This window comes from Lepidothrix coronata, unplaced genomic scaffold (assembly GCF_001604755.1).
Source record: "Lepidothrix coronata isolate B3197 unplaced genomic scaffold, Lepidothrix_coronata-1.0 Scaffold34, whole genome shotgun sequence".
NCBI lineage: Eukaryota > Metazoa > Chordata > Aves > Passeriformes > Pipridae > Lepidothrix > Lepidothrix coronata.
In genome coordinates this window covers 463,484-486,027 of record NW_016690214.1, presented here as the reverse complement: position 1 = coordinate 486,027, position 22,544 = coordinate 463,484, and the positions used below count along the sequence as shown (strand labels likewise).

Sequence of the window (22,544 nt, the reverse complement as noted above, 5' to 3'; positions counted from 1 at the left end):
TCAGCTCGTGGCTCTTTAGGCTTGAAGGTGTCACTTTGCCTTCCTCTCCATCTGTGCAGCAGCAGAGCTGGGACCGACTGGGTCTGCAGGGCACGCTGGGGCCTCTGCCTTCCACACCTCCCACTTGGAGTGTGGGGATGGGATGGGGTGGGAAGCAGAGGGCATCTGGAAGCCCTCCAGCAGCACTCATCCTTTCCTGCTGTCTCCCTGGGGTGTCCTCCTCCCAGTTGAGGGGCTGTTCCTGTTGGGAATGGCCCTGCTCCCCCAGGTGTTGGGAGACACCTCTCCCTAGCAAAGCCAGAGCTCTTCCCCCTGTGACTGTTCTCCCTCTTGCTGCTCCCTGTGCTCCCTCCTTCTGCTCTTGGCCTTGGCTGCTCTCCGAGTCCCTGCACAGGGACTGGGGCACAGCTGTGTGGGGTCACATTTGGGGTGTGCTGGAAATGGCAGCTGTGGCCCCATGTCCCCTGCCCTGGTTTAGAGGTTCAAATGCACCTCAGAACTGCTCAGCCGTGTCTGACTGCCTCCAGCATTCACCTCTGTGGAGGGCGGAGTGTGGGGGTGATGGAGCTCTGGAGTCTGCTGAGGGATTGCTGAGGAAGTGGGGGAATTGCTCAGGAGCTGGGGAATTGCTGGGGGCTGTGATGCAGGAGCTGAACTCCCCCCTTCCCTAACTGCCTCCCACCCTTCTCTCCCAGCAGAAGGATGGCACCTTTGCTGCTGGGGGTTACATGCCCCCGCTCCGGTTCAAAGCCCTGACGCTGGCTGTAGTGTTTGGAACCATGGTTGGAGGCATCATGATCCCAAATGGTGAGTGAGCAGCTGGGGACCAGGGCTGGCTGTTTTCTTTGCTCCCTCTTATTTGCTTTCCTGGCTGGGGTGACCGGGCTCACAGCCCGTCCTGCCCCAGGGCTCCGACAGCCACCCCGTCCTGCTGCTCTGGCACTTCTGGAAGAGACCTCTGCTGACTTCTCCTCTTCTTTCCCAGTGGAGACAGTCCTGGGCCTGACAGGTGCGACCATGGGAAGCCTCATTTGTTTCATCTGCCCGGCTCTTATTTACAAGAAGATCCACAAGAATGCGCTTTGTTCACAGGTCAGTGCTGATGCTGCTTGACATCCCCCTAAGCCCTCTGCAGAGCCTGGGAACATGGTTCTTTTGGCTGCAGCAGGGAAACTGCTCAACACCTCCTGCAGCCTCCCCCTCCAGTCTGCCCAGTACAGGTGGGAGCTGTTCTGGTCGGGTGTCTGTCACTTAGGGAGCACGGACAGCGGCAGAGGTGGTGGCCCAGTGCATGGCTTGGACAGAGGTGGTGGCCCAGTGCATGGCTTGGAACACCAGCTCTTTTTCTTCCTCCAGCAGCAAGTGAAACATTGATTTGGTGCATAAAATGCTGCTTCTAGTCCTCCTTCTGGTGAGATTCAGGTTCTGGATCCTCAGAACAGGAAATCCAGGCAGGCTGTAAAACCTTAAAGCCTCACATGCCGACCTGCCCGGGCTGGGTAAAACAAACAGGACTTCTCTGCGATGCGGTTCCCGCTGCCGACCCTCAGCCTTCTGCTTTCAACCAAAGTAATAATAAAAAGGAACACACACATAGAGGTGTTGCTTCAGGAATTGATTTTCTGAGGGACTGGGGTTGTTCAGAGGCTGTTAGAAGTTTAACTTTTCCTTTTGCTCCGGTTTGAATTGGCCTCCTCGGGGACCAAAACAAAGTGGCTTTTTGCTGGGCTTGATCTCTCTGCTCCTGCAAATACTGTGGGCTGAAATTAACAGATTTTGGGTTTTTTTTTCCCTAACAATAATTTAATCCACTCGCTTTTTGCAGGCCTCTGTCCCAGCGTTCCCAGAGAGGACAGTGCTGGGCTGCCCAAGGTTTTGGGCAAAGTGCGGAGTCAGCAAGGGAGAGCAGCACGTTTTTGTGGGGCCCACAGAACTGGTGGCTTGTTCTGTGCTTAATGACTTGTGGCTTTGCAAACCTACGTGAAGTTTTTAAGCAGGGTGTGTTTTTTTTTTCTTCCCCGTGCTTTCCCTGACACAAGGAAATAGTCCAACTTTCCAGCTTTCACTCTGAATTCTGACACTTAGCTCCGAAGTTCTTTGAGTGAAACCCCGAGCAGGAGTCTGAATGCCAGCCTGGGTTTTTCAGGGAAACAAAGAGCACTTTCAAGAATTGCTTTCTATTCCGGCTGAGCCAGAGTGTTTCTCTGCAGTGCCTCGAGGCTGCACTCAGGACAGGCTGAGCTCTCAGCCCTGGGGTGGGACACTGGGGCCCTCACAAAGCCTGACCCCAAATGCTGGTCACGAGGCTGAGGGAGATGTTTGTCCTGCAAAAATCCTCACAAAGGAAGGGCTTATCTAAAGCATCAGGCCCCGGGTTACCTCTCGAGGGGCTGTCCAACCTTCCCTGAGTGATCCATTGCCTGTCAGGTTTGCATTCCTGCTCTGAGCAAGGACACACCTGCTCAGCACCTCCCCACCTCCACAGCCCAATTTGGAGCCTACCCTCTCCTCCTTCCTCCAGGTCTTTGCAAAGGCTCATTTATTCTTTCCCTGGAGCTCTGTCTTTGGTCTCCTCCTTCATTCCTGCTTTTCTTTGATCAGGTGCTCCACTCCATCAAAGTCTGCTCCTGAGGAAGGTGGCTGTTGGGGGGGGAGAGGAGCCAGCCCTGGGCACAGCTGTCCCTCCCTCTCCAAACAATGTTTTCCCTCCTTCCCTCCACCGTCTTTAGCTCCCTTCAGAGCAGCAGACCTTCTCAACGCCAGCTTTTACACTTGTCTGGGTTATCTTGGCTCTTGTGGTGCTGAGAACCGGCTGCTTTTATCGAGCCACCTTTGGCATCCAGCCTGGTGTCAGGAGGCTACAGGGTGGTGACATGGGAGGGCAGGTTTTTTCAGGAGATGGTGCAAACTGAGGCTACGAAATGGGGATGTTGTACTAAAAGTAGAGAAGAGGATTCCGGGAGGAGGGATATGGGCAGTCCCAGATGTTTGCTGGCCAGCAAAGAGCTTCTGCCAGGGAACTGTGAATTATCAGAGCTGCTGCCTGGCTGGGTTGGGCTGGAAGTGTCCTGGTTGGAAGGGTTGGGTCGGAAAGGCAGGTCCCAGAGCAGTTAAAAAGCCTGTGAGTGAAGCAGGGAGAGTGTTCCCTTTCTTGTGGTTAAGCATCTGTTCCTGTAAAGGTCCGGTCCCGCTGCCCCCCGGGGGCCCTGGGTTTGGCTGAGGCTGCTGAAGGGCGCGTGGGGGTCTGTGAACAGAGTGTGGAACTGCCAACAGGAAGGTGTTGCCTTCTCAGTGTTGACACAAGCGTGTCTGAGAGGCCCCTCCTAGGGAGGCCAGAGTTGTCCCAGTTGGGGAAGAGGAGCTGCCAGAGGTCAGGAAGTGACTCCTCAGGCTTGCTCCTGAGTGGGTGGAAAAGAGATTCCCTGTGCCCTCCCCTGGCAGTGCAGGGGCCAGCACTCCTTCCCCACCAACACACTGAGGGGTCCAGCCCCCCAAACACAGCGTGGCTGTGGAGGGACCCGGCCGTGACCGGGGCTCTGCATTCCTTCACCATGACTCCATCCCTCGGAACGCTCCATGTCCATGGATGGTGTCACACCACACAAATGCAGTGTTTGCTGGAGGACAAGGGCTGAGCTAATGGCTCTGCTGTGCAGAGCTGGAGTTATCTTCTGGGAGGAAGGACGGCGGGGGGAGCGCGACCGGCCGAGGAAACGGCCGCGTAAACTTCCTCTCCTGAATTCCCATCCGAGGCTCCCGGGAGACAGGCCCTGGCCCTGCTGACCTGCCTGGTGGAACAGGCTGCAGCCCCAGGGGCAGCCACTGCCTCCTGTGTCCATGCTGACAGGGGCTTCTGGAGGAGGGTCTCTGCTCTTGGTGGGATCTCTGGGTCTGGGGGACATCCTTCCCATGGACACTAGATCAAAACTGCTCTGCAGTGCTGTCCTTCCCCTTGCTCCAGGATCTCTGGATAAGTGGGGGTCCATGATTCCTTGAGCCCCGAGTCCTTGCAGCCCTCACTCCCGTTCCTTCCATTGCCTTGGTGGTCTCCTGAGCACAAACCGCCTGCTTTTCCATGTCATAAGCATCTCCATGGAATTAAGCCAAATCATGGACCTCTTTATTCTGGTCTTCAGTTGGAGAGGGGGTAGGTGAGGAGGAGGAGGGGGCTGCTGGGGGGAGCTGGGATGGCTCAGGGACAGCCCAGCCTGTCTCTGACTGCCACGTGTGCCCGTACCCGCTGCTCCGGGAGCTCACAGCTGAACTCCAAATGTGGAACAATCAAAGGGGCTTCAATCCGAGGCATTCGAGGCCCTGGTTCCCCACTAAGATAAGAAACAACAAAAATCCTTTTAAAGCATTTAATGTTTTCAGCCGTTTCCTACAGTTCCCTTCTCTCCCACGTTGCTCCTGGTTCCTGTGGCACCAGAATAGATCCTCTTTGTGGAAACGCTCTTCCTCTCTGCTGTTGTTTCTGGAAGGTGCCAGAACAGCCTCCCAGGCACAAAATGCATTTGTGCCGGGGCTGTGGATTGTGTGAGGGGAGGAAGTGGAGCAGCTCCAGCCCAGGGCAGCAGAGCAGGACCTGCTGACTCGGCGTTTGGCCCGAGGGGTGGATGGCAGGATTTCTGCTCTTTGTGCACCCCCGGGCAAGGCAGGCAGCACATTCTGCTCCTGTTTCCTCTGCAGTGGCTCGAAGGTCTGGCCTCTGCTCCCTGGCCACGCTGCCCCTGATCCAGAGCTGCTCCACATCCCGCCAGCCTTTTCCTTCCGAAGGCGTCCGTCTGTCTGCGGGGTGTGCTGGGAACGGGCTCTCTGGGGTCTCCTGGGCCCGACTCTGACCACGCTGACCCATGTTTCTGGGCGACCTCCCTCAACACGAGGCGGGTGAGGAAAGCATCAGCCTCTCCTCCCCCTCTGGAAGTGCCAGTGTTTTAATTTCTCCTTCCAATTTCACCTCTCCCCTTGATTTTCAGTTTTCTGGCAGCTTCCAGTGCTAGAAAGGCTCCCTGTGGCTGTTCCTGGTTTTCCTCACGCTGAGAAGCATCTTTTTGTTGTGCTTTTTGTGAGTTGGGATGTAGATGCTGCAGGGCAAGGATTTGGGGGGAAGAGGATGAGTCATGGAATCGTGGAATGGTTTGGGCTGGAGGGACTTTAAAGCTCATCCAGTTCCATCCCTTCCATGGGCAGGGACACCTTCCACTAGAGCAGGTTGCTCTGAGCCCCATCCTACACTTCTTAGGAGTCATGTGGAATTAGATCCTTGTAGATCAATTTGTCATCAGATAACAAGCTGTAGAAATTCCTTTTGCTGCCCATCACTTTCTCCTTTTTGAGGTAGAGAAATTCCTAGAGCCCTTCTCTCCACAGGATCCAGATTCCATCCTTCTATTTTTATCCTGCTTGATCCCAGCTTTCTGGAAATGAGGGAGTCACTTCTCAGCAGCTTCTTGAGCTCTGGCCACCAGCACTCGTGTGTGGACATTTTACTCTGCCTTTCCAAACCAAGGATTTCTGAGCAGCTCCGTGGAACATTTGGAGTCCATAACCAGGCTGGGCACCTCTCTGCTCAGCCAGACCTGATTTCATGGAGTTCTCATACTGGAAATACCAGGGAATGAGCCTTTGCAGCTGGACTCATGTCTGCCACATGCATTTTCCTCTCCCTACATCCTCTCCGCTCGCTTTTGAGCCCTTCCAATGCAGGAGTTGCCTTTCCAACAGCTTCCAGCATCCCAAATTCCCATTCCCATGGCTCTGCACCCAAATACAAACCTCAGACAAAAGCTACTGGTTTCCCTGTTTTCCTCCTAAATTTCTCTCCTCTCCCTCTTACTGACACATGTCATTGCACTGAGCTGGGAATTGTTTGGTGGTTTTACTGTGCTAACTGTCCCTCTGGCACTTTGTGCAGATCATCCTGTGGATTGGGCTGGGAATGCTGGTGATCAGCACATACACCACCCTGTCTGCCACCGAGGACACCCCTATGAGGACAGAAGCAGTGGGCTTGGAGCACCTGGACAGAGAGGAGAGCAGAATCGACCAGGATTCGGTCAAAATCCCAGGTATGTGTCTTCTGGAGTTGGGTTTCCCAGACCTGCTCCCAGCTCCACTTCTTAAAAAGAGGGAAAATAGTTGTCTTTTTAAGTGTGGCAGAAGCAGGGTCATTTCCAGGCATCTCTTTGCATCTTCCCAGCTTCCTGGGGCCTTTTCCCAAGAAAAGCTGCAGTTCTGACTGCTGGAAAAGCCCGCTGTGACCTCCAATGGTACCTTCTGGGAGTTGTTTTTTCGGAAAGGGAAAGGTGGGGTGCAGGGGCTGGGATCCTCCGTGGGGACAGAGCAGAGATCCCTGTTTGGGATGATCCCAGTGGCTCTGTGAGCACAGTGCCCACCTGGCTGGGGGGCTCGTGGCCAAAGGGGGCTGCCTTCCCCCCTCTGCCAGCCCAGGAACCAGCCATCCATCACCCTCGAAGGTACGGGAATTTATGGGAACTGCCTTTTTTTTTCGGTGCCGAGGAATATAAATTTGGACTTCGCTTTCGCCCTGACAAAGGCTGTGATTATGCCTCAGCTTTGTTTACTGGTTCCTGTTATTTATTATTTGTTTGCTGGGGCCGCTGATGGAATTACGGCCGCTCCTCCCTTTCCCAGCTGCTCCGGAGCGAGGCCGCGCAGGTGCCGCCTGACCCCGCGCTGCCCCTCGGCCCCGCCGCGTCCTGTTCCTTCGCCTCAGTTTTGTTTCCTCCTGCTCCTGTGGGGCTCTTTTTTTTTTTTTTGTTCTTTGGAGGCCTTGAAATATCCTCGCGGAGATTGAGAGCGGAAGGGAGAAAGGGGCCGGCTCTTCGGGAGATTATCCTCCCTCCTGGTTCTTGGCTGGGTTCCTGCCCGGCAGCTTGGAGTGTCTCCCACACCGGTGCTGCCGCCGATAACATTCACTCCGGGGTTGCTCTGCGGTGGAGTTTACTTGTGGTTTGCTCGTGGCTTGCTCAAGGCCGCGTGTGCCTTCCCAGGCACGTGGGTGCTGGTGAACTCTAAGCAAAAGAAGCTCCCAATCCCTTAATGGAGCCCTCAGCAGGGCCGGGAGGAGGGATGCGATTGAATTCTTCCGTCTTGGTTAATTTTGGAGCAGTAATGGCCAAAGAACAGCTGCTCCTTTCAGGAGGAATCGCTAATGACACGTGTTCTGACTGGGAAAATAAAAAATCCCATAAAACACGGTGTCCGCAGGAGTTTGCTGAGTCTTCCCCCCTTCTCGGTGTGAGCCGGGGCGGCGGAGCGGGATGCCAGGCTCTGATCATCCGAGTGATCCCGGAGCCCGCCGGCATCGGCTCTTAGTGCTGCTGGATTAAATAATCCCACCGGGGAGGGAGGCGGGTTCGGTGCTCCCGGGTCATAAACTTCCCAGGGAGGAGCTGTGCGGCTCCGAATGCGCTGAGGAGGGAAAGCTCGGCTGCCCCCGCGGTCCCTTTGGCAGTGGGGGACTGAAGGGCTCCATCCCCTGGGATGAGGACGAGGGGGGAGATGGGGCTGGGCAGAGGAAGGGGATCAAGGAGCTGCAGGGTGGACATGGGCCTGCCCCGGGAGAGCCGCCGCTGCGATTCCTTGGATCTGTGCCTCCCTGTGGCTCTGCAGGATGTCGGCTTGACTAGCAATGAGAGGCGTTAAATGGTGCCCTTCATCCCCCCCTCGGCTCCCCCTCGTCCTCGCCCGCCTTGTTTTGCAGAGCAGGAGCTGCCGCCTGGAACGCGCCGCAGCAGCTGCATCCTGTCGTTCCAGGGGCGCAGGATCCGGGCTGGGCCGCCCCCGGCACCTGGGTGCTCTCCGGATGGGCCCCGTTCCGCACCCGGGGGTTCAGCGGGATCACACGGCCTCTCCCTGGGCACCAGTGGTGGGTGCTCCAGGCCCCTTCCCAAGGTGGAGGGTGCCTCGTGCCCCTTCCCCAGGGCACAGGATGCCTCGTGCCCCTTCCCAGCGCCGCCCCATCCCAGGCAAGCCTCGGGGCCTTTCCCCAGCGCTGCCTTCCCCGCCTGCCTCCCGCCTGTCAGCGTGTGAGAGGAGTTTTATTGGCCTCTTTGATGTTGTGGAGCCCAGAACTGGAGAGACTTTCATTAAAGCCCTGCCCCGTGGGCCCGGGGATTATGAATATTAGAACATTGGCCTTTTATGTGAACACGTATTGACCAGCGGCCTCGGAATCGTGTTTTTCCTAACGACACCCAAGTGCCCATTACAGCCCCAGCCTGTGGTGCTGGAGGTTTTACTGTCAGCAGCTCTTCGGGAAAGGGATAAAACCCCTTCCAGCCCCGTCCTGCCGCGGCTGCGCCTCTGCTAAAAGGTTGCTAAGCTGCCTCTGAAAGCTCAGGAAGGCAATTATCCATTTAAAAAAAAAAAAAAAGAAGAGCTAATTAGGCAATTTCTCTCCGTATTTAAAGCACCCTCGAGGGTCTCGGGGGGGATTAAGATTTTGTAATATTTTTCAGCTCCTTACTTGGTCGTTGCTGCTTCATCTTCTCCCTGGCGTTGTGCAATGTTGGGTAACAAAGCCCTGATTCAGGCTCCTTGTGCAAGAGCCCTTTCCCCGGTGCTCTGGGCACCCTGCTCGGGCCATCCTGGCGTCCTGTGGGATGGGGAGGGCTGTGTTACCTGGGTTTGGGTAAAACTGGGGGCTGTGTTTGGCTTGGCGATGCTGAGGGCTCCTCCACCCCTGCATCCGTGTGTTTGCCCACGAAAAACCAATCTGCCCGACCCAGGCTGTGTCCCCGCTGGCATTCCCAGCCGGAGCAGCCCCGGAGATGTGTGGAACGTGGATCCTGCATCCTGGTAGCTGCAGGAACAGCTTGGCTCCGTGGCGGCTCTCCCTGGTGCTTTGTGCAAGAGAGCTTTTAATAGTGCCTGTGACACAGAAAAGGAACCAGCAGCCTCTGGTAATTTGGGTTGGTTTTTACTGCTGGTGCGTCAGGAGACAACTGTGAACTAATTTCAGGGATGCCATTCCATAACCTTGTGAAATCTGTACCCGTTTGGGGGGAGGGAGGGCTCCTGGAGGCGCAGCTGGGCCGGGGGCTCCCCAGGGAGGGCTCGTCCCTGCCCTGCTCCGGGCGCTCGGCACGTCCGAGGGCAGCGTTTGCCCCCGTCCCTCTGCCCTGCTTGTTCTGCTTCATTTTCCTTGGCACGAGCCCCTGGACCTTGCTCCATGACACTGCGGTGAAGGAATTTAAGCGGGCCCGGAGCTGGGCTGGCACGAGCAGGTCCTGCACCCCGTGTCCCTGGTCAGCCCTTGGCTGATGCTCTGGAGCGAGTGGTGTGTCCCCAAGCTCCCTGTGCTGTCCCTAAGGCTCCTCCACTCCTTTGGGCAGGTCCCCTTGGACTGGGGGGAGCACAGCAGGGCCCATCCCGCTGACTCTGCCCAGGACAGGGGCTGTGGACACACATTTCAGCTCTGGCCGTTGCTGCAGCGGACGAGAGGCTGAAGAAACATGTGAGGAGGGATTTAGTGCCTGCCTGGGACTGTTGCTGCGATCTGAACCGGGAGCTGGGGGAGAAGGGAAGCTTTTAGGTTGCTAATCATGAAATTTTATGGCAGCCTGGAGAGGCTGCTGGCAAACCACAACACACCCAGACACGCACACGCACAAATCAGCTGCAGGACGCCCCGGCTTCCCCTCGTGTGAGCGGAGCTGCCAGAGAGCCGGGGGGTCAGAGCGGAGCCTCCCGCTGCTGCCTCGCGCCCCGGCCTCTCCTTGGGAGCCAAAAGGCTTTTACAGCCTCTCAGCCCTTCCCTGTAAAGTCCAAGGCTGCTCATAAAACATGACGAGGTGCAGTGTTACTGGAAGACGCTCCGGAGGGACCGGGAGGGCGACGAGACAGGCAGAGCCATTATTGCACATCCCGAGCAAAACTGTTCCCTGCAAACCACCCGGAGCCCTGGATGGATTTCCAGGCAGCCTGAGAGGTCGTTAATTCACGCCCTGATGATGAACTTAATTTTGTTTCCCACTGAGCAAATGACGGCTTAGAGGCAGCTTGGCCTTATTGCGGAGTGGAGACTTTTGGGTTTGTGTTTTGTTTGTGTTTTGGGCTTTTCCTGCATTGTTTGCAGAGCAGGGAACGTGCCTCTGCTTGATTTACGATGGGAGCTGTCAGGGACACTCCCAGAGCTGAGCGGGGCCTCCCCGGGCCCCTCGGGCTGCCCTGGGCCCACGGAAGGTTCACCCACTGCGGGGTCCTCTGGGCAAAGGGGAGTGCTGGGATTAACTCCTCTGTTTCCTGCTTGCATGGAAAACTTCCTGCCTTTTTCCTTCTTATTTCTTCCCCTCTCCCTATTTGTTTCCCTCTCCTTCCTGTTTATTTCCCCCTTGAACATCATCTTGCTGCCTCGGCTCCTCATTCCCTCTGCCATGGGAACGGCCCGTGTCCATGTCGGGTTTCTCTGGATCCTCTGGTCCTCTCCAACCGGAGCCATCTCCCGCCTCCATGAACCAATTAACGACAAACTTTCCTCCAACAGAGTAAATAGTTTCTTGCGCCGAGGCCAGGCCAGGCCTGAGCTGGGAACATCCGCAGCCGTGCCGAGCGCTCCCCTCCCCGGCCTCGGCCTCCCGCTTCCCAGGGCCCCCGGCCAGGGCTGGGCACTGGTTCCTGCAGCCCAGTTTTTCCTGAAAAGGAGGAGTGTCCTGCCCTGACTTGCTGAACCCTGGGAAGTCCCTCAATGGAGAGGGGGGACCCTTGGGTACTAGACTCGAATTTCTCAGAAAATCCAAGCCCTTTTCCCCTCCCACCATCATTCCTGAAGCAAAGGAACGTGGAAAGCCAGCCAGCCCCACGCACGTCCCTCGGCTGGGTGTGGAGCTCCGGGCCGCAGTCTGGGTTTCTGGAGAGGCTCAAGGTCCTGCTGGCATGGATCCCTCTGGGCCAGGAGTTTGTACTTAATTTTGGGGGAATTTTTGTTGTTTTCCCCCCCCCAGCTTGGGCAAGGCCCACGCAGCTGAAGTTGTGGCAATCCCATCTTTCCCATGAGTTCATCTCGTAATAAATCGCACCAGCCCTGCGGAGGGGGAGGAGAAAATGGAAAGATGTTTATAGAATTAATTCCCCAAAGGAAATTGCACGGGGGAGGGCGAAGGGGGAAAGAGTTGGGAATTTTTTTTTGTTACAGAAGATACTTTTTTTTTTTTTTTTTTTAAGTTTGTTGGATGGAAAAAAATCTGCAGAACAACTTCAGTGCTGGGAAACAATTTGATTTCCTCCTTGGCTGCTCTGTGAAGGAAGAGTTCACTCCCTGTGTGGGTTTTCTGCCACGCTGGGGGAGGAAAGGACCCTTCCCATCCCATGGGATGTGCCATGGATTCCGTGTGGAATACGCTGGTCACACTGGCACTGAACCAGTAACTGGTTTGACTGGGTTGTGTCTTCCCATTTCTTTGAAGGAGAGAAGGGGGAGTCCCCCATCTCCCTCAGGAGTTTCCCCTAATTAATCCCTGTTTAATCCCACTCGTCAAAACTTCTGTGGGAAAAGGAAACCTCCCCTCCCTCCCACCCCTCCTCTGAGTGGCATCAGAAAGGCTGCTAAAAAAGGGAGAAAAAGTAGGGGAGAAAAATCAAAATAAGAGGTTTTAAGGTGTTTTGCAGAAAACAGCAGTGTGTGGGGGGGCTGGGGTTGGCCCCCAGCTTGGCTTCTCTGGGAGCTGGAGGTCTGAGGCTGGATCCCAGCTCAGGTTCTGGTGTTGGGGGTGTCTGTCCAAGGCTGGATCCCAGCTCGGTCTCTCCCGGTGCCGGAGGTCCAGGGCAGGGAGCCGTGGGGATGCTACCATCTGGTGGCACTGGCTCGCAGCGGCAGCCGGCTCCATCCCGGCTCCATCCCGGCTCCATCCCGGCTCCATCCCGGCCATGCTTCCCTGCCAGCAGCTCCATAAAAACCCACTGCAGGGAAAACAACCGGGCGACCCCGGAACAAAAGCCCCCCCTGTCACCTCCCCACTGCGCTAAATCTGGAGGGAAACCAGCAGCTGGGCTGGGCGGGTGAGGGGGTTGGGACAGACACGGCGGTTCCCGGGATCCCACACCTCATCCCTGTCCCCATCCCATGTTTGCAGAGCAGAACCCGGCAGTGGAGGAGCCCGAGGATGACCGCGATAAACCCAAACTGCTGGAGGAGAAGGAGGAGATGGAGCAGCCACAGATCAAGGTGCCCATGCAGGTGCCCAAGAGGGAGGAGGAGAGAGGAAAAGTGGAGGAGAAAGTGCAGCTGGACCGTCCCGATCAAGGTAATGGGGAGCCTGGGAAAGGGACCCGGGCTGGGAGCTGGGGGTGTGTGTTTTAGGACTATTTCAGATATAGATCCTGTCTCTGCTCTTTCCTCTCTTCACCCCACATTCACGGTGGACTTTGTGGGCTGAAGGTGATTTAGTGTTTGGTGCTCTGGAGGCTCGTTGGGTACGCAGCCTCTGGACAGGGAGGAACGACAGGAATGAGCAAGGGCAGCAGGGAGCTGGGTGGACTGGGTGTACTGGGAGCCTGGTGCCTCTTGCTCTGCAGCCCCTAACCCTGCCTGTCCCCCCAGGGATTGCCCTGCCCGTGGGGGAGGCTCATCGCCACGAGCCCCCGGTCCCGCACGACGAGGTGGTCGTGGACTTGGGGCGGGAGCGGGAGGAATCCAGCGAGAACAAGGCTGCTCCCGGAGGAGCCAACGGCCGCCTGCTGGAGGAGCCAGCCAGGCTGAACCCCCAGAAGGAGGCACCGGGCCCAAAACAAGGGAAGGAAGCGGTTGCTGAGAACCAACAGCGGGGAGGGACTGCTGGGCCCGTCCAGAAGCCGGAGAAGGTCCTGGAGGCAGTGGTGCAGCGGGATGGTGGGGATGGCAGGCCGCCCTACAAGGAGCTGGAGCCAGGGAAGGCAGTGCTGGAAGCCAAGGAACAGGCTGCTGTGCCGGATGGTGACACTGCTGAGGCCGCGGGTGACCGGGACAAGGCCCAGCTCCAGCTCCCCAGGAGAGCAGAGGAGGCCAGGAAGCCTGTGGAGAAGGAAGCAGAGCCTGGTAAGCTCCTTCCACAGCGGCTCATCTGAGCGCACTCCTCTGGGCCCGTTATCCCCTGGGGGACGGGACAATTTGGTCATTCCCAGCTCCGTCCCAGTGTTTCCTTTTAATTCCACGAGACGAGCACGTGAGCGTGCACAGCCCCTCCGGCAGCTGCTGTGGGAAAGGAGGAATCTGGTGGCTTTGACAGCTACTGTAAGAGCTGTCAAACAGTTGTTCGCTACCCGCCAAAATGTCAGGTGCCGTGCTGTTCCTGCACGGCTCCCAAATCACCGGGGACACGGAGCCGGGAGATCCTGACAGGGAACACATTGCCAAGTGCCCGTCTAAAAGCCAGTTAGAGCTGTTCCTGCATGTTAATTGGCCGAGGTAGTTAGTGCTGGCTCGCTGCCACCAGCCAGGAGGTTGTTAAATATTGGGTTTATTACTTCCCTCGCAGCCGCCGCGCTGGATCCGAACGGTGCCGGGTGGGCGGGGAGGGACACGGAGGAGATTTGGGGAACATCTGCACTGACAGCAAAGCTCTGCCGTCCTTTGCAGGTGAAAAGCAGGAGCTGCCCCTCCCGGACAGAGCAGATCTGCTGGAGAACCGGAACACCGAGGAGAAACAGGAGAATGTGGAGAGCAAGCTGGGGGGTGAGTGTGTGTCCCCAGGCATGTGGGGAGGGGGCACAGCCAGGATTCCCCGGGATCCCTCTCTGCAGCAGGATGGTGTCTTAAGGCCACAGTCCCCCCCAGACCTCAGCTGCTCCGTCCTGGAGCCTCGGAGCTGGAGCAGCAAACCCTTCCTCAGGCTGAGCTCCTCCCTTTGACCTCTGCCTAGCAAGGGTGCTTGGAGTCTGAGCTCAGACTCACGTGCTCCCCCTCATCCCATCCTCCTCCAGCTTCCTTCCCGCCCTCCTGGGTTTGTGGGGTCGGATCTTCCTGCGAGGAGAGCCCCCACAGCCCCTCGAGCGATTTCTGAGGGCTTTGGGTCACTGAGGTTTTATTTCCTCTCTTTCCCCTTTTCCAGAAGCCGGACCAGCAAAACTGCTGGACCACAACGTGCTGCTGCAGGTGATCAAGGAGCAGCAGGTGCAGCACAAGCAGCTCCTGGACCAGCAGGCAAAGCTGCTGGCAGTGATTGAGGAGCAGCACAAGGAGATCCACCAGCAGCGGCAGGAGGAGGGGGCAGAGGAGAAGCCAAAGCCAGGTAAGGACATGGCCAGGGAGCAGGACCCCCTCCCCAGGGTGCTCACTGCTCAGAGCAGCTCTAAAGTCAGGCTGGGAGAGATCCAAGTCCCTTTGGCACATGGCAGAGTCCACTGCAAAGCCATTCCTGGCCTCCAAGGCATCCCTGAGCACAGAGATAACACCCCAGGGCTCTCCTCATCCTCCCGTGTGGCCATGGGTGGTGTGGCCTCGTCTCCTGTCATACAGAATGTGCTGTCAGGAGCAGGGAATCTTCTAAGAAAACCCTTTTCCATGTTGGTTTTGTCCCACAGTGGAAGCTCAGCCAGATCCTGCTGTGCCCCTCTCCAGGAGCAGGGAGGACGAGGGCCTGGGAGCCAAGGGAGACACGGCCGGGAAGCTGCTGAGCAAGGAGCTGCCGGAGCAGCCAGAGCAGCGCCCAGGCCGGCAACCCCCTGGGGCCACTGAGCAGCACAGGGACACTGTGGGGAGGCTGGAGGAGCCTGGGCACAGGCGGGACATTCCTGGGGCTCCTCCCAAGGAGCGGAAGGTGCTGCCGCAGGAGAATGACAGAGCTGTTAGGAATCCCGCGGAGAACCGGGATCCCGTCCATGGGGATGCCCAGCGCCTTCCAGCAGCCAGAAACCACCTGGAGAAGAAGCCCTTGGCGGAGGATTTGGGAGGAGATCATGAAGCCAAAGCTGGAAGAGACGTCCACGAGAAGAAGAATTTCCTGAAACCCGTGGAAGCAGCAACAGCTCCCATCCAAAGAGAACAGCCGAGGGCTGCCAAAGTTCAGGGAGTAGCAGGAAGGAGTTTGGAAAGAGACTCAGGAATAGACCTTAAAGCCAAAGCTGTGAGTCAGGTGGAGCCCAAGGACCTGGCAGTGGCGCCGGACTCTTCCAGTAACAGGAATGTGGCAGCAAGGGAGCAGCACCCCCGGGAGCAGCGGAGAGGGGCGGAGGCTGAGGGAGCTGCGGGGGCGCTCGGGCAGCAGCGGGACCCGCCCGGCCACGGGCACGGGAAGGAGGAGGATCCCCGGGAGGAGCCGCGGGGCCAACAGGGCGGTGGGGGCGGGGGTCCCTCTAACGGCGCCGACAGGAAACCCGGCCCCGAGGATGCTCCGGCCCCGAAGGCCGAGAACGGAGCGGTCGCTCCCCAGGATCCGCAGCCGGAGCGCGACGTCAAACCCAACCGGGACCTGAAGCTGCAGGTGGGCCTGGACCTGCGCCGGAGGAGACGGGACCTGCTGCCTCCCGACCAGGAAGAGGAGGAGGAGGAGGAGGAGGAAGAGGATGCACGGGGGGCCGGGGGGGTCCTGATCGGCCTGGATCCCGTTCCTGACGTGAAGGTGAATGACCTGCGGAGCGCACTGGACACGCGGCTGAGCGGGGTGGCCGAGGGCGCCCAGCACCTGGTGCGCAGCCGCCACATCCAGCAGGTGACACAGGACAGGGGCCCGTGACGGGGATTTAGGGTCGTGCTCAGGCACAGGGAGGTCTGAGCCAGCGGCGCTTTGCTGGGCACAGCACTCAGATCCGCGGGATCCCCTTGGATCCAGGAGCACCACCCCAAGGGCTCCTGCAGCGGCAGCCCCAGCATGTGCCTGTGGGCAGCTGAGGTGATGGTGACGCTGGAAGCGACATTCCTGCTGCCCTTGCCTTCCAGAGCTCCCCCTGCCTCGGCTTCCTGCCAAGCTGCTGCTCCAAGGACCTTTTTCAGCATCTCATTCATATCGAATTGCCTTCTCCAGCCATCTCCCAACTCCTCTCCGAACCAGGAAGGGGCTCCACCGGGAAGGGGCTGTGCTGAGGGGACCCAGCTTCCACACCTCGGGAAGGGCTTTATCCCAGAGGAGCCGTGAGCTGAGGACCAGCAGAGCCAACAGTGCCAGAGTTGGATGAGGAGTGGAGCCCTGTGTGTTTGGAGACAGTTGTGGTTTGGGAACCTCATTTAGTAGAAATGCTGCCTTAACCGGGCACAACTCCTGCCGTTGTGCTGCCTCTGTCCCAGGGATGGGATTCCTTGGCCACACACTGGAGTCACAGGAGCTGCGTTCCCGCTGCCCTCCCCGGGAGCTCTCTGTGCTCTCCAGCTCCACTTCCCCTCTCCAAAGTGCATTAAGAAGCTCAATTCCCCCCACCCCTTCCTGGTCCAGCTTGGTTTTTCTGCTGGAGATGATTAATTTGGGAACAAGCCGGGCAGATCCGGGGCCTCGGCTCACGCACACCTACCTCTGCCCATGTTCCATGTGCTCTTCCCAACACCCCAGGCCTGTTCTGCATCCAGAGAGATCCCTGCTCCAGCCCTGGAAATGCTTTTGATGAGTGAGGAAGGGAAGAGCTTCCTGAGAGCCCTGGGTGGTTTCAGGCTCCCAGTTTTGGGAGTGTTTTGGGTTTTTGTGTTTTTACATCCTGACCTGCGAATGTACAGAATCCAACCCCAAAGCTCTCCCTAGACCGGCTGAGAATTCCCAGCCTGGAGCCCTCAGACCTCATCACTGTGGTGGGTTTTATATCCCTCTCTCCAAGTGTCTTTGGGGACCTCGAGTCCGTGGCCGATGGGACCCGCGGAGCCGGGATGGGGTGGGACCCTGCCTGCCTGGTGCTCCCGGGATGTCACAGCCCAGACCCACGGGAGTCCTTTGGGAAGACCCCCTGGAATGCCATGGCCTTAAACCCTCAGGACCCCCCACATCCCAACGAGCTTCTCCATTAATGCTGTCGTCAAGCACAAGCGCCGGGAGCCCCAGAGCTGCTCCAAGGACAGGGATGGGCTCTGGAGCACAGCTCCAGCTCTGCCCTGGGACATAGATCTGGGCAGGGATGGGTTCTGGAGCACGGCTCCAGCTCTGCCTTGGGACATGGATCCGGGCTGTGTCCCTGTGGCACCGACCAGCCTTCCTGAAGCAAGAGGGAGCCAGACCCGGGTCGGCTCCTTCACCCCCTTTGCTGCCAGGTCAGACCCGCCTGTTTGTTGTTCTCCGTGTGAACACAAAGGACCAAAGATCCTCCTGACATTCCTCCTGCTGGGAATGGTGTGGGCACCCCAAGCTGGGCTGGAAGCCTGTGGGAGCTGCTTCCTCCTGCCAGGAACAGCTCCCCCGGGGCAGGTGGAACATGGGGAGAGAGCCCAGAGCGCGGGCCGAGCCCATCAATAAAATAAGCTGAAGCATTTTGATCAGAATTCTTTTTTTTTTTTTAAATAAATATAGATCTGAGACCCTCACCCAGCCCGGGGCTGTGCCTCCTCCAGGAGCCTCGCGAGCAGGGTGGGGGGTGTTCCATCATTTGAGGGCAAACCGGTGCGTTTGAGGGTTTGATTCCTCTGGAGCATCTCGGGGGGGGAGCAGCTTTGGGGTCACTTCGGTGTCGCCTTCGCCTGCAAAGAGCTGCGGTCAGGCCGGGCCGAGGGGTCGGGGTTGGAACCAGGACCGGGATGGGGACCGGGACCGTGACGTACCGCCCGGGCAAAGCATTCCCGCAGTGCCTGGAACTCCTCCAGGCACGTATCCCGCCGCAGCTCCGCCGGCCCGGCCGCCGCCGCCGCCACGCACCGCCCGTAGGCCGCGGCCTGCGGGAACCACAGGGGACGGGAGCGGAGGCCTCCGGGACCCCCCGGCCCCGCAGCCGCCCCCCATGTCCCCGCGTGTGCCCCTCGGCCCCACCTGGTCCCCGCACGCGGCCAGCGCCGCCGGGAAGCGCCGCAGCCGCGCCCGCGCCCGCAGCCACACACCGCGCCCCGACATCGCTCACCGCATGGGCGCCGCCATGACAGGCCGCCCGCCATTGGCCGTCCGCCCCGCCCGTCAAACCACCGCGCTCTCCTATTGGGCCGTATCGTCCCCATCCCAGCCCCTTCTGATTCGTCCCTGTGGAGATTGTTCCCTCTGATTGGTGGAGGCGCCCGTTGTTTATTTCCCGTCTCCCGCTGGCGTCAGCCCTGTTCTCCCCTTCCGCGCGGAGCTCCGCCCTTCCCAGCTGGTGATTGGTGAAGCGGCAGCGTTTCTTCCTCTCATTGGTGTGCGGAAGCTTCCGGGAGGCGGGGTCATGACGCCACCGCGGGGCCGGGCAGGGCGGTGCGGGCAGTGTCATGGCGGCGCCGCTGCGGGACCGGCTGAGTTTCCTGAGCCGGGTAAGAACGGGGGGATTTGGGGGTCGAGGGGGCTGCCCGGGCCGTGACGTCACTCCACACGCGTGATGTCATCGCCGCGCACCCCCACCTCGCTTCTACAGCGGCCTCACACAGCCCTGGCGGGGCCGGGCCTGCCCCGGAGCCTCAGCCGGGGTCGGGGTCCAGCCCTCCCCAGTGTCGGTCCTGGCCCCTCTCACTTCGGCCCCTCCGTCCGCAGCTGCCGGTGCTGCTGCGGGGCACGGCCGACGACGACACCCCGTGCCCCGGGTACCTGTTCGAGGAGATTGCCAGTATCCTTCAGAGGCCTGGGGCTGCTTCCGTGGTGGGAGGGGGATCCCCGGGGCAGGTGGGGAGTCCTTGGGCACTGGGGGGGTTCCCGGGGCTGCCTCAGGCCGTGGTGGGCACAGGAGGCCTGTGGGGCTGGGTAGGGGCAGCCACAGTGCCGCGGGCCCTGGCTGGGATTCCATGGAGGGGGCGTATTCCTGGCATCCCAGGGGGCTGCTGGTGCCCCCTGATCCCAGCTGGGGGGCGCAGGATCCCTAACATCCCCCCAGAGATCTCCCACGAGTCCCCCGGGAGCAGCCAGTGCCTGCTGGAGCACCTCCTCACGCGGCTGCAGAGCAGCTCCTGCCACGTCAAGCTGAAGGTGGGTCCGTGCCAGGGGCACTGGCTGGTGATGGGCTGGACCCCCCCTGCTCCAGGGGGCTGGGGGAGCACCTCTGACCTGGCCTTGTGCCCCGGGCCAGGTGCTGAAGATCCTGCTGCACACCTGCTCCCAGGGCTCCCCCCAGTTCGTGCTGCAGCTGAAGAGGAACGCGGGCTTCATCCGCGAGGCTGCGGGTAACGGGCTGGGCTGGGGGGCTCCGGGCAGGGGGCACGGCCTCACACAGGGCTGGAGACCCTGACAGGCTCCTGCTGCAGGGGCTACACCAGCAGCAAGGTCCTGCCCTGCCCAAGAGCATCCCCCATCCTTCCCCCCCTGTGTCCACAGTGTTCTCCGGGCCCCCCGACCCCCTGCACGGCAACAGCCTGAACCAGAAGGTGCGGGCGGCTGCACAGGTGGGTGCTGGGCGGCCACGGCAGCTCCCAACCCCACCCTGGGGGTTCCCAGCGCTGCCCACACTCCTTCCTCCCTCTCCAATCCCCCAGGACCTGGCCAGTGTTCTCTTCTCGGATGTGCCGCTGCCACAATCCCTGGCACTGCCTGCCCGGCCCCCGGCCCCCGCCGGTGAGTGCAGCCCCCCAGCACCCCCAGGGGGAGGAACTGCAGCCAAGGGGGACCCCGAGTGCTGAGTGTTCCCTGTGTGTCCCCAGGGATGGGCTCCAGTCCCAGCCCCTGCGGGTCCCTGCAGGGATTCGGCTTCAGCGGTGACAGAAGCGGCCCTGGTGAGTCCTGTCTGGGCCCTTCCCTGCCTGGAGCTGTGACAGGGCCCTGGGGGGCACTTTGTGCTGTGTCCCCAGAGCTCCCAGGGTTCCCTCACCCCTATTCCTCAGCCTGGGAGCCCGGGATTCTCTCACATCCCAACCTCTCCGCAGCTTCCACCGGGGAGGCCCTGCTGAGCAGCCTGCAGCGAGCGGCCGAAGCCGTGGCCCAGGCCGTGCTCCCAGCGCCGGGGGGACCCCGGCAGCCTCAGGGGGACCTCCCCGACGACACCTACGAGCCTGTCCGAGCTCCCTCCCCTGCTGGCAGCCCGGCCCCACCGGCCCCGCTGCCCTCTGTCCCCCGCGGGGCCCGAGGTGGGTCCTGCCGGGGGGCTGGTGGGTCCCCACCCACCCCAGTGGGTTTGGGGACCCCAGCTCAGCACTGCTGTCCCTGCAGTGAGCCACCAGCCAGGGCTGGCTGGGGGCGGCTGGGAGGAGGTGGACAGCGGGCACAGCTCCCGGGAATCCTCGCAGGGACACGAGCGGAGCCGCGCCTCGGACTCAGGCAGCAAATCCGGCAGTGACAGCCGTTCTGGGGCCAGCCGGGAGCTGAGCCACGGCACTGACAGGTGAGAGGGGCCCCGGGGGCTCCTGGGTCCCCAGGGTCATCCCGGGGGGCTGCCCTGCCCCTGGCACTGTCCAAGGGGCATCCCCAGGAACGCTGCCCTGGTGCTGCCAGCTGTTCCTCCTGGGATGTTTGGCCTCACAGCCCTGGGTGGGCAGAGCTGCTTGGAGGTGGGGGGGTCCCTGGCCCCTGGGGGGTGCTGGGTCTGTGCCAGACCCCAGAAGGGGGAAGCAGGCGTCCCCTGTGCCCAGCAGGCATGTCCCCAGCAGGGTAGACGCCGACAGCCCCGGTGACTGCCGGCGGGAGGTGAGCCTGGTGTCAGGGCTGACGCGCGGGGCCAGGGTCTTCCTCACCAGGGAGGAGGCTCAGCACTTCCTCAAGGAGTAAGTGTTGGAACTGGGGGCAACCTGAGCCCTTTCCACCCCCCTGTCTGGGCCTGGTCCCCCATGGTGGGGAGGGGCTGCGAGCAACTGTGACCCCCCTCCCTATCCAGGTGTGGGCTCCTGAACTGTGAGGTGGTGCTGGAGCTGCTGGGCCGGGCTCTGGAGGATCCCAGCGACAGCGTCCGCATGGTGAGCACAGGGTGTCCCCCCCAGGGGGGCTGCGGGGTCTGGGGGGTGCTCAGCTCAGCCATGATCCCCTTTTCTGCAGAGATCCATGTCCGCTCTCTCCGCCCTCGGCTGCTCCGACCTTCTCTCCCCGGAGCAGATCTTCGCCGTGACCCGGCAGCACCTGCAGCAGCTCAGCCAAGGCAGCCCTGGGCCTGTGGCCAACCGGGCAACCAAGGTGCCTCTGGGGACATGCCTGTGCCCAATCCCAGGGTGGGGGATCCCAGGACCAACTTCCCAGTCCTTGGGGACACATAGCTCTTGGGGATGGCTCTGTGCATGTCCCAGAGTGGTGGGATTGGCAGCCTCTCCTGGGAGCAGGGAGCCCAGGCGGGGTGCTGCTCCCTCTGAGCCCTGCAAGGGGACACTGGGGACAGTCCCTCTGCCTGGGAACAGGGTGGTTGGGCCCCTGTCCTGGTGCCGCTCTCACCCTGGCCCCTCCCGCTCCTCCCGCAGATGCTGCGGCAGTTCGAGGCCCTGTGCCGGGCCCAGCCCTCCCCGAAGGCCCCGCGCCTACCCCCAGCCCCCCCGGCAGGCTCGGCCGGGGACCTGCTGATGGACATCCCGGCCCTGGCCGGCGAGAGCATCCTGACCCCACTGAGCCCGGCCCCCCCAGCCCCTGGTGAGGAGCTGGGCGCGGGAGCGGAGCCCCCTGGGGCCACGGTGCCGCCGTGTCCCTGCCAGCAGGGTGGGGGGATCGGGCTTGGGGGGGACATGGCAGCCCCTGGGCTGTCCCTGTTCGCTGGGATGGAGCTGGTGGCCCGTCCTGGTGCCGTAATCCGGCCAGAGTCGCCATCAGCACAGCCACAGACACTGCCCCAGCCCCAGGACACAGGCACAGACATGGGGACGGACACGGAGGGCCCCCGGCAGCCCTCAGCCTTCGCCTTCCTCAACATGTAGCTGCTGTGGGGTCCCGGGGGCTGCGGGGGCTGTGCCCCCCTCCCTGCGGGGCCTGTGGTGTCCCGGTCCCTCAGGGGGACATGGGGTGTGAAAGGGTCCCTAGGGGGGACATGTGGCTTCCATCAGGTGACAATGGCCCTGTCCCTGGTGTTCAGGGTGGGCAGAGGGGCTTGGCCATGGCACCTCTCCTCTGGGCTGGAGGGGAGCCCAGGACCCTCTGGGGCTGAGCTGAGGGTGTTCTGGGGACCCTGGTGCAGCCATGGGGTGCCCCTGCCCGGCCCCAGCTCCGGCCCAGGCTCTGTGGGGCCGAGGTGGGAGAAGGTGCCGTCCCCGTGGGGCTGTGACCCACCAATAAACCCCTCCTCGGGTCTGGGAATGTGTGACTTCTTCCTGCGCCACTGCTGGAGCCCTGCCCGTGGCTCTCCCCTCCGCAAGGGCCCTCCTTGCCCCACAGCCCCCCACAAACCCCAACAGCCCCATGGTTCTCCCCTGCCCCAGGGCCACAGTCCCCCCTTGCCCCACAGCCCCCCAGTAGCCCCACAGGTCTCCTCCTGCCCCACAGCCCCCTAATAGCCCAAAAGCCCCATTTTCCCCCCCAATAACCCCATCACTGTCCCCCCGCCCACATGAATCAAACCCCGCCCTCTCAAGGCCCCGCCCCTTCTCCCGTAGCCCCGCCCTTCTCTCACCTTATTGGCTCCTTTCC

At 60.7% G+C, this 22,544-nt stretch overlaps 3 protein-coding genes across 6 annotated transcripts in view; 2 read left to right on the top strand and 1 right to left on the bottom strand.

Annotated features, from left to right (window-relative positions):
- Positions 1-17,272, top strand: part of SLC38A10 (solute carrier family 38 member 10) — a 30,076-nt gene extending 12,804 nt beyond the window's left edge. The window contains exons 9-16 of one of the 2 annotated variants that reach the window (XM_017812153.1): positions 699-807; positions 986-1,092; positions 5,915-6,068; positions 12,096-12,266; positions 12,563-13,036; positions 13,577-13,672; positions 14,049-14,228; positions 14,521-17,272. In XM_017812153.1, the coding sequence (XP_017667642.1) occupies positions 699-807; positions 986-1,092; positions 5,915-6,068; positions 12,096-12,266; positions 12,563-13,036; positions 13,577-13,672; positions 14,049-14,228; positions 14,521-15,671 (2,442 nt within the window). In that variant the 3' untranslated portion in view covers positions 15,672-17,272. Of the gene's footprint in view, positions 1-695; positions 808-985; positions 1,093-5,914; positions 6,069-12,095; positions 12,267-12,562; positions 13,037-13,576; positions 13,673-14,048; positions 14,229-14,520 lie in introns of both variants that reach the window. The other variant, XM_017812152.1, reaches the window with a different exon arrangement.
- A 108-nt stretch (positions 17,273-17,380) lies between these two features.
- NDUFAF8 (NADH:ubiquinone oxidoreductase complex assembly factor 8) lies at positions 17,381-17,954 on the bottom strand. Its single transcript, XM_017812154.1, has 3 exons — positions 17,874-17,954; positions 17,669-17,779; positions 17,381-17,587 (listed from the first exon to the last, which is right to left on the bottom strand). Exons 1-3 carry the CDS (start codon positions 17,952-17,954, stop codon positions 17,567-17,569), a joined length of 213 nt encoding a protein of 70 aa, XP_017667643.1. The 3' UTR covers positions 17,381-17,566.
- A 295-nt stretch (positions 17,955-18,249) lies between these two features.
- On the top strand, positions 18,250-22,158 carry TEPSIN (TEPSIN, adaptor related protein complex 4 accessory protein). Of its 3 annotated transcripts, XM_017812189.1 has the most exons (13): positions 18,250-18,340; positions 18,558-18,630; positions 18,895-18,986; positions 19,087-19,180; positions 19,332-19,399; positions 19,490-19,568; positions 19,655-19,726; positions 19,877-20,077; positions 20,160-20,331; positions 20,594-20,710; positions 20,821-20,899; positions 20,979-21,113; positions 21,392-22,158. In XM_017812189.1, exons 1-13 carry the CDS (start codon positions 18,299-18,301, stop codon positions 21,836-21,838), a joined length of 1,671 nt encoding a protein of 556 aa, XP_017667678.1. In that variant the 5' UTR covers positions 18,250-18,298; the 3' UTR covers positions 21,839-22,158. The 3 variants fall into 3 exon arrangements, with proteins under 3 accessions (XP_017667678.1, XP_017667677.1, XP_017667676.1); XM_017812188.1 differs by having other exon boundaries at positions 19,655-20,077; positions 20,597-20,710; XM_017812187.1 differs by having other exon boundaries at positions 19,655-20,077.
- Positions 22,159-22,544: the final 386 nt, after the last annotated feature.

What these genes read in the sequence shown, in the direction of transcription:
- NDUFAF8 (XM_017812154.1), bottom strand. Translation starts at nt 17,954, where the DNA reads ATGTCGGGGCGCGGTGTGTGGCTGCGGGCGCGGGCGCGGCTGCGGCGC. An exon ending in TGGCCGCGTGCGGGGACCAG is followed by an intron (nt 17,780 to 17,873) that starts GTGGGGCCGAGG and finishes TGGTTCCCGCAG; the next exon opens with GCCGCGGCCTACGGGCGGTG. An exon ending in GGGAATGCTTTGCCCGGGCG is followed by an intron (nt 17,588 to 17,668) that starts GTACGTCACGGT and finishes AGCTCTTTGCAG; the next exon opens with GCGAAGGCGACACCGAAGTG.
- TEPSIN (XM_017812187.1), top strand. Translation starts at nt 18,299, where the DNA reads ATGGCGGCGCCGCTGCGGGACCGGCTGAGTTTCCTGAGCCGG. An exon ending in CCTGTTCGAGGAGATTGCCA is followed by an intron (nt 18,631 to 18,894) that starts GTATCCTTCAGA and finishes ACATCCCCCCAG; the next exon opens with AGATCTCCCACGAGTCCCCC. An exon ending in TGTCCCCCGCGGGGCCCGAG is followed by an intron (nt 20,078 to 20,159) that starts GTGGGTCCTGCC and finishes CTGTCCCTGCAG; the next exon opens with TGAGCCACCAGCCAGGGCTG.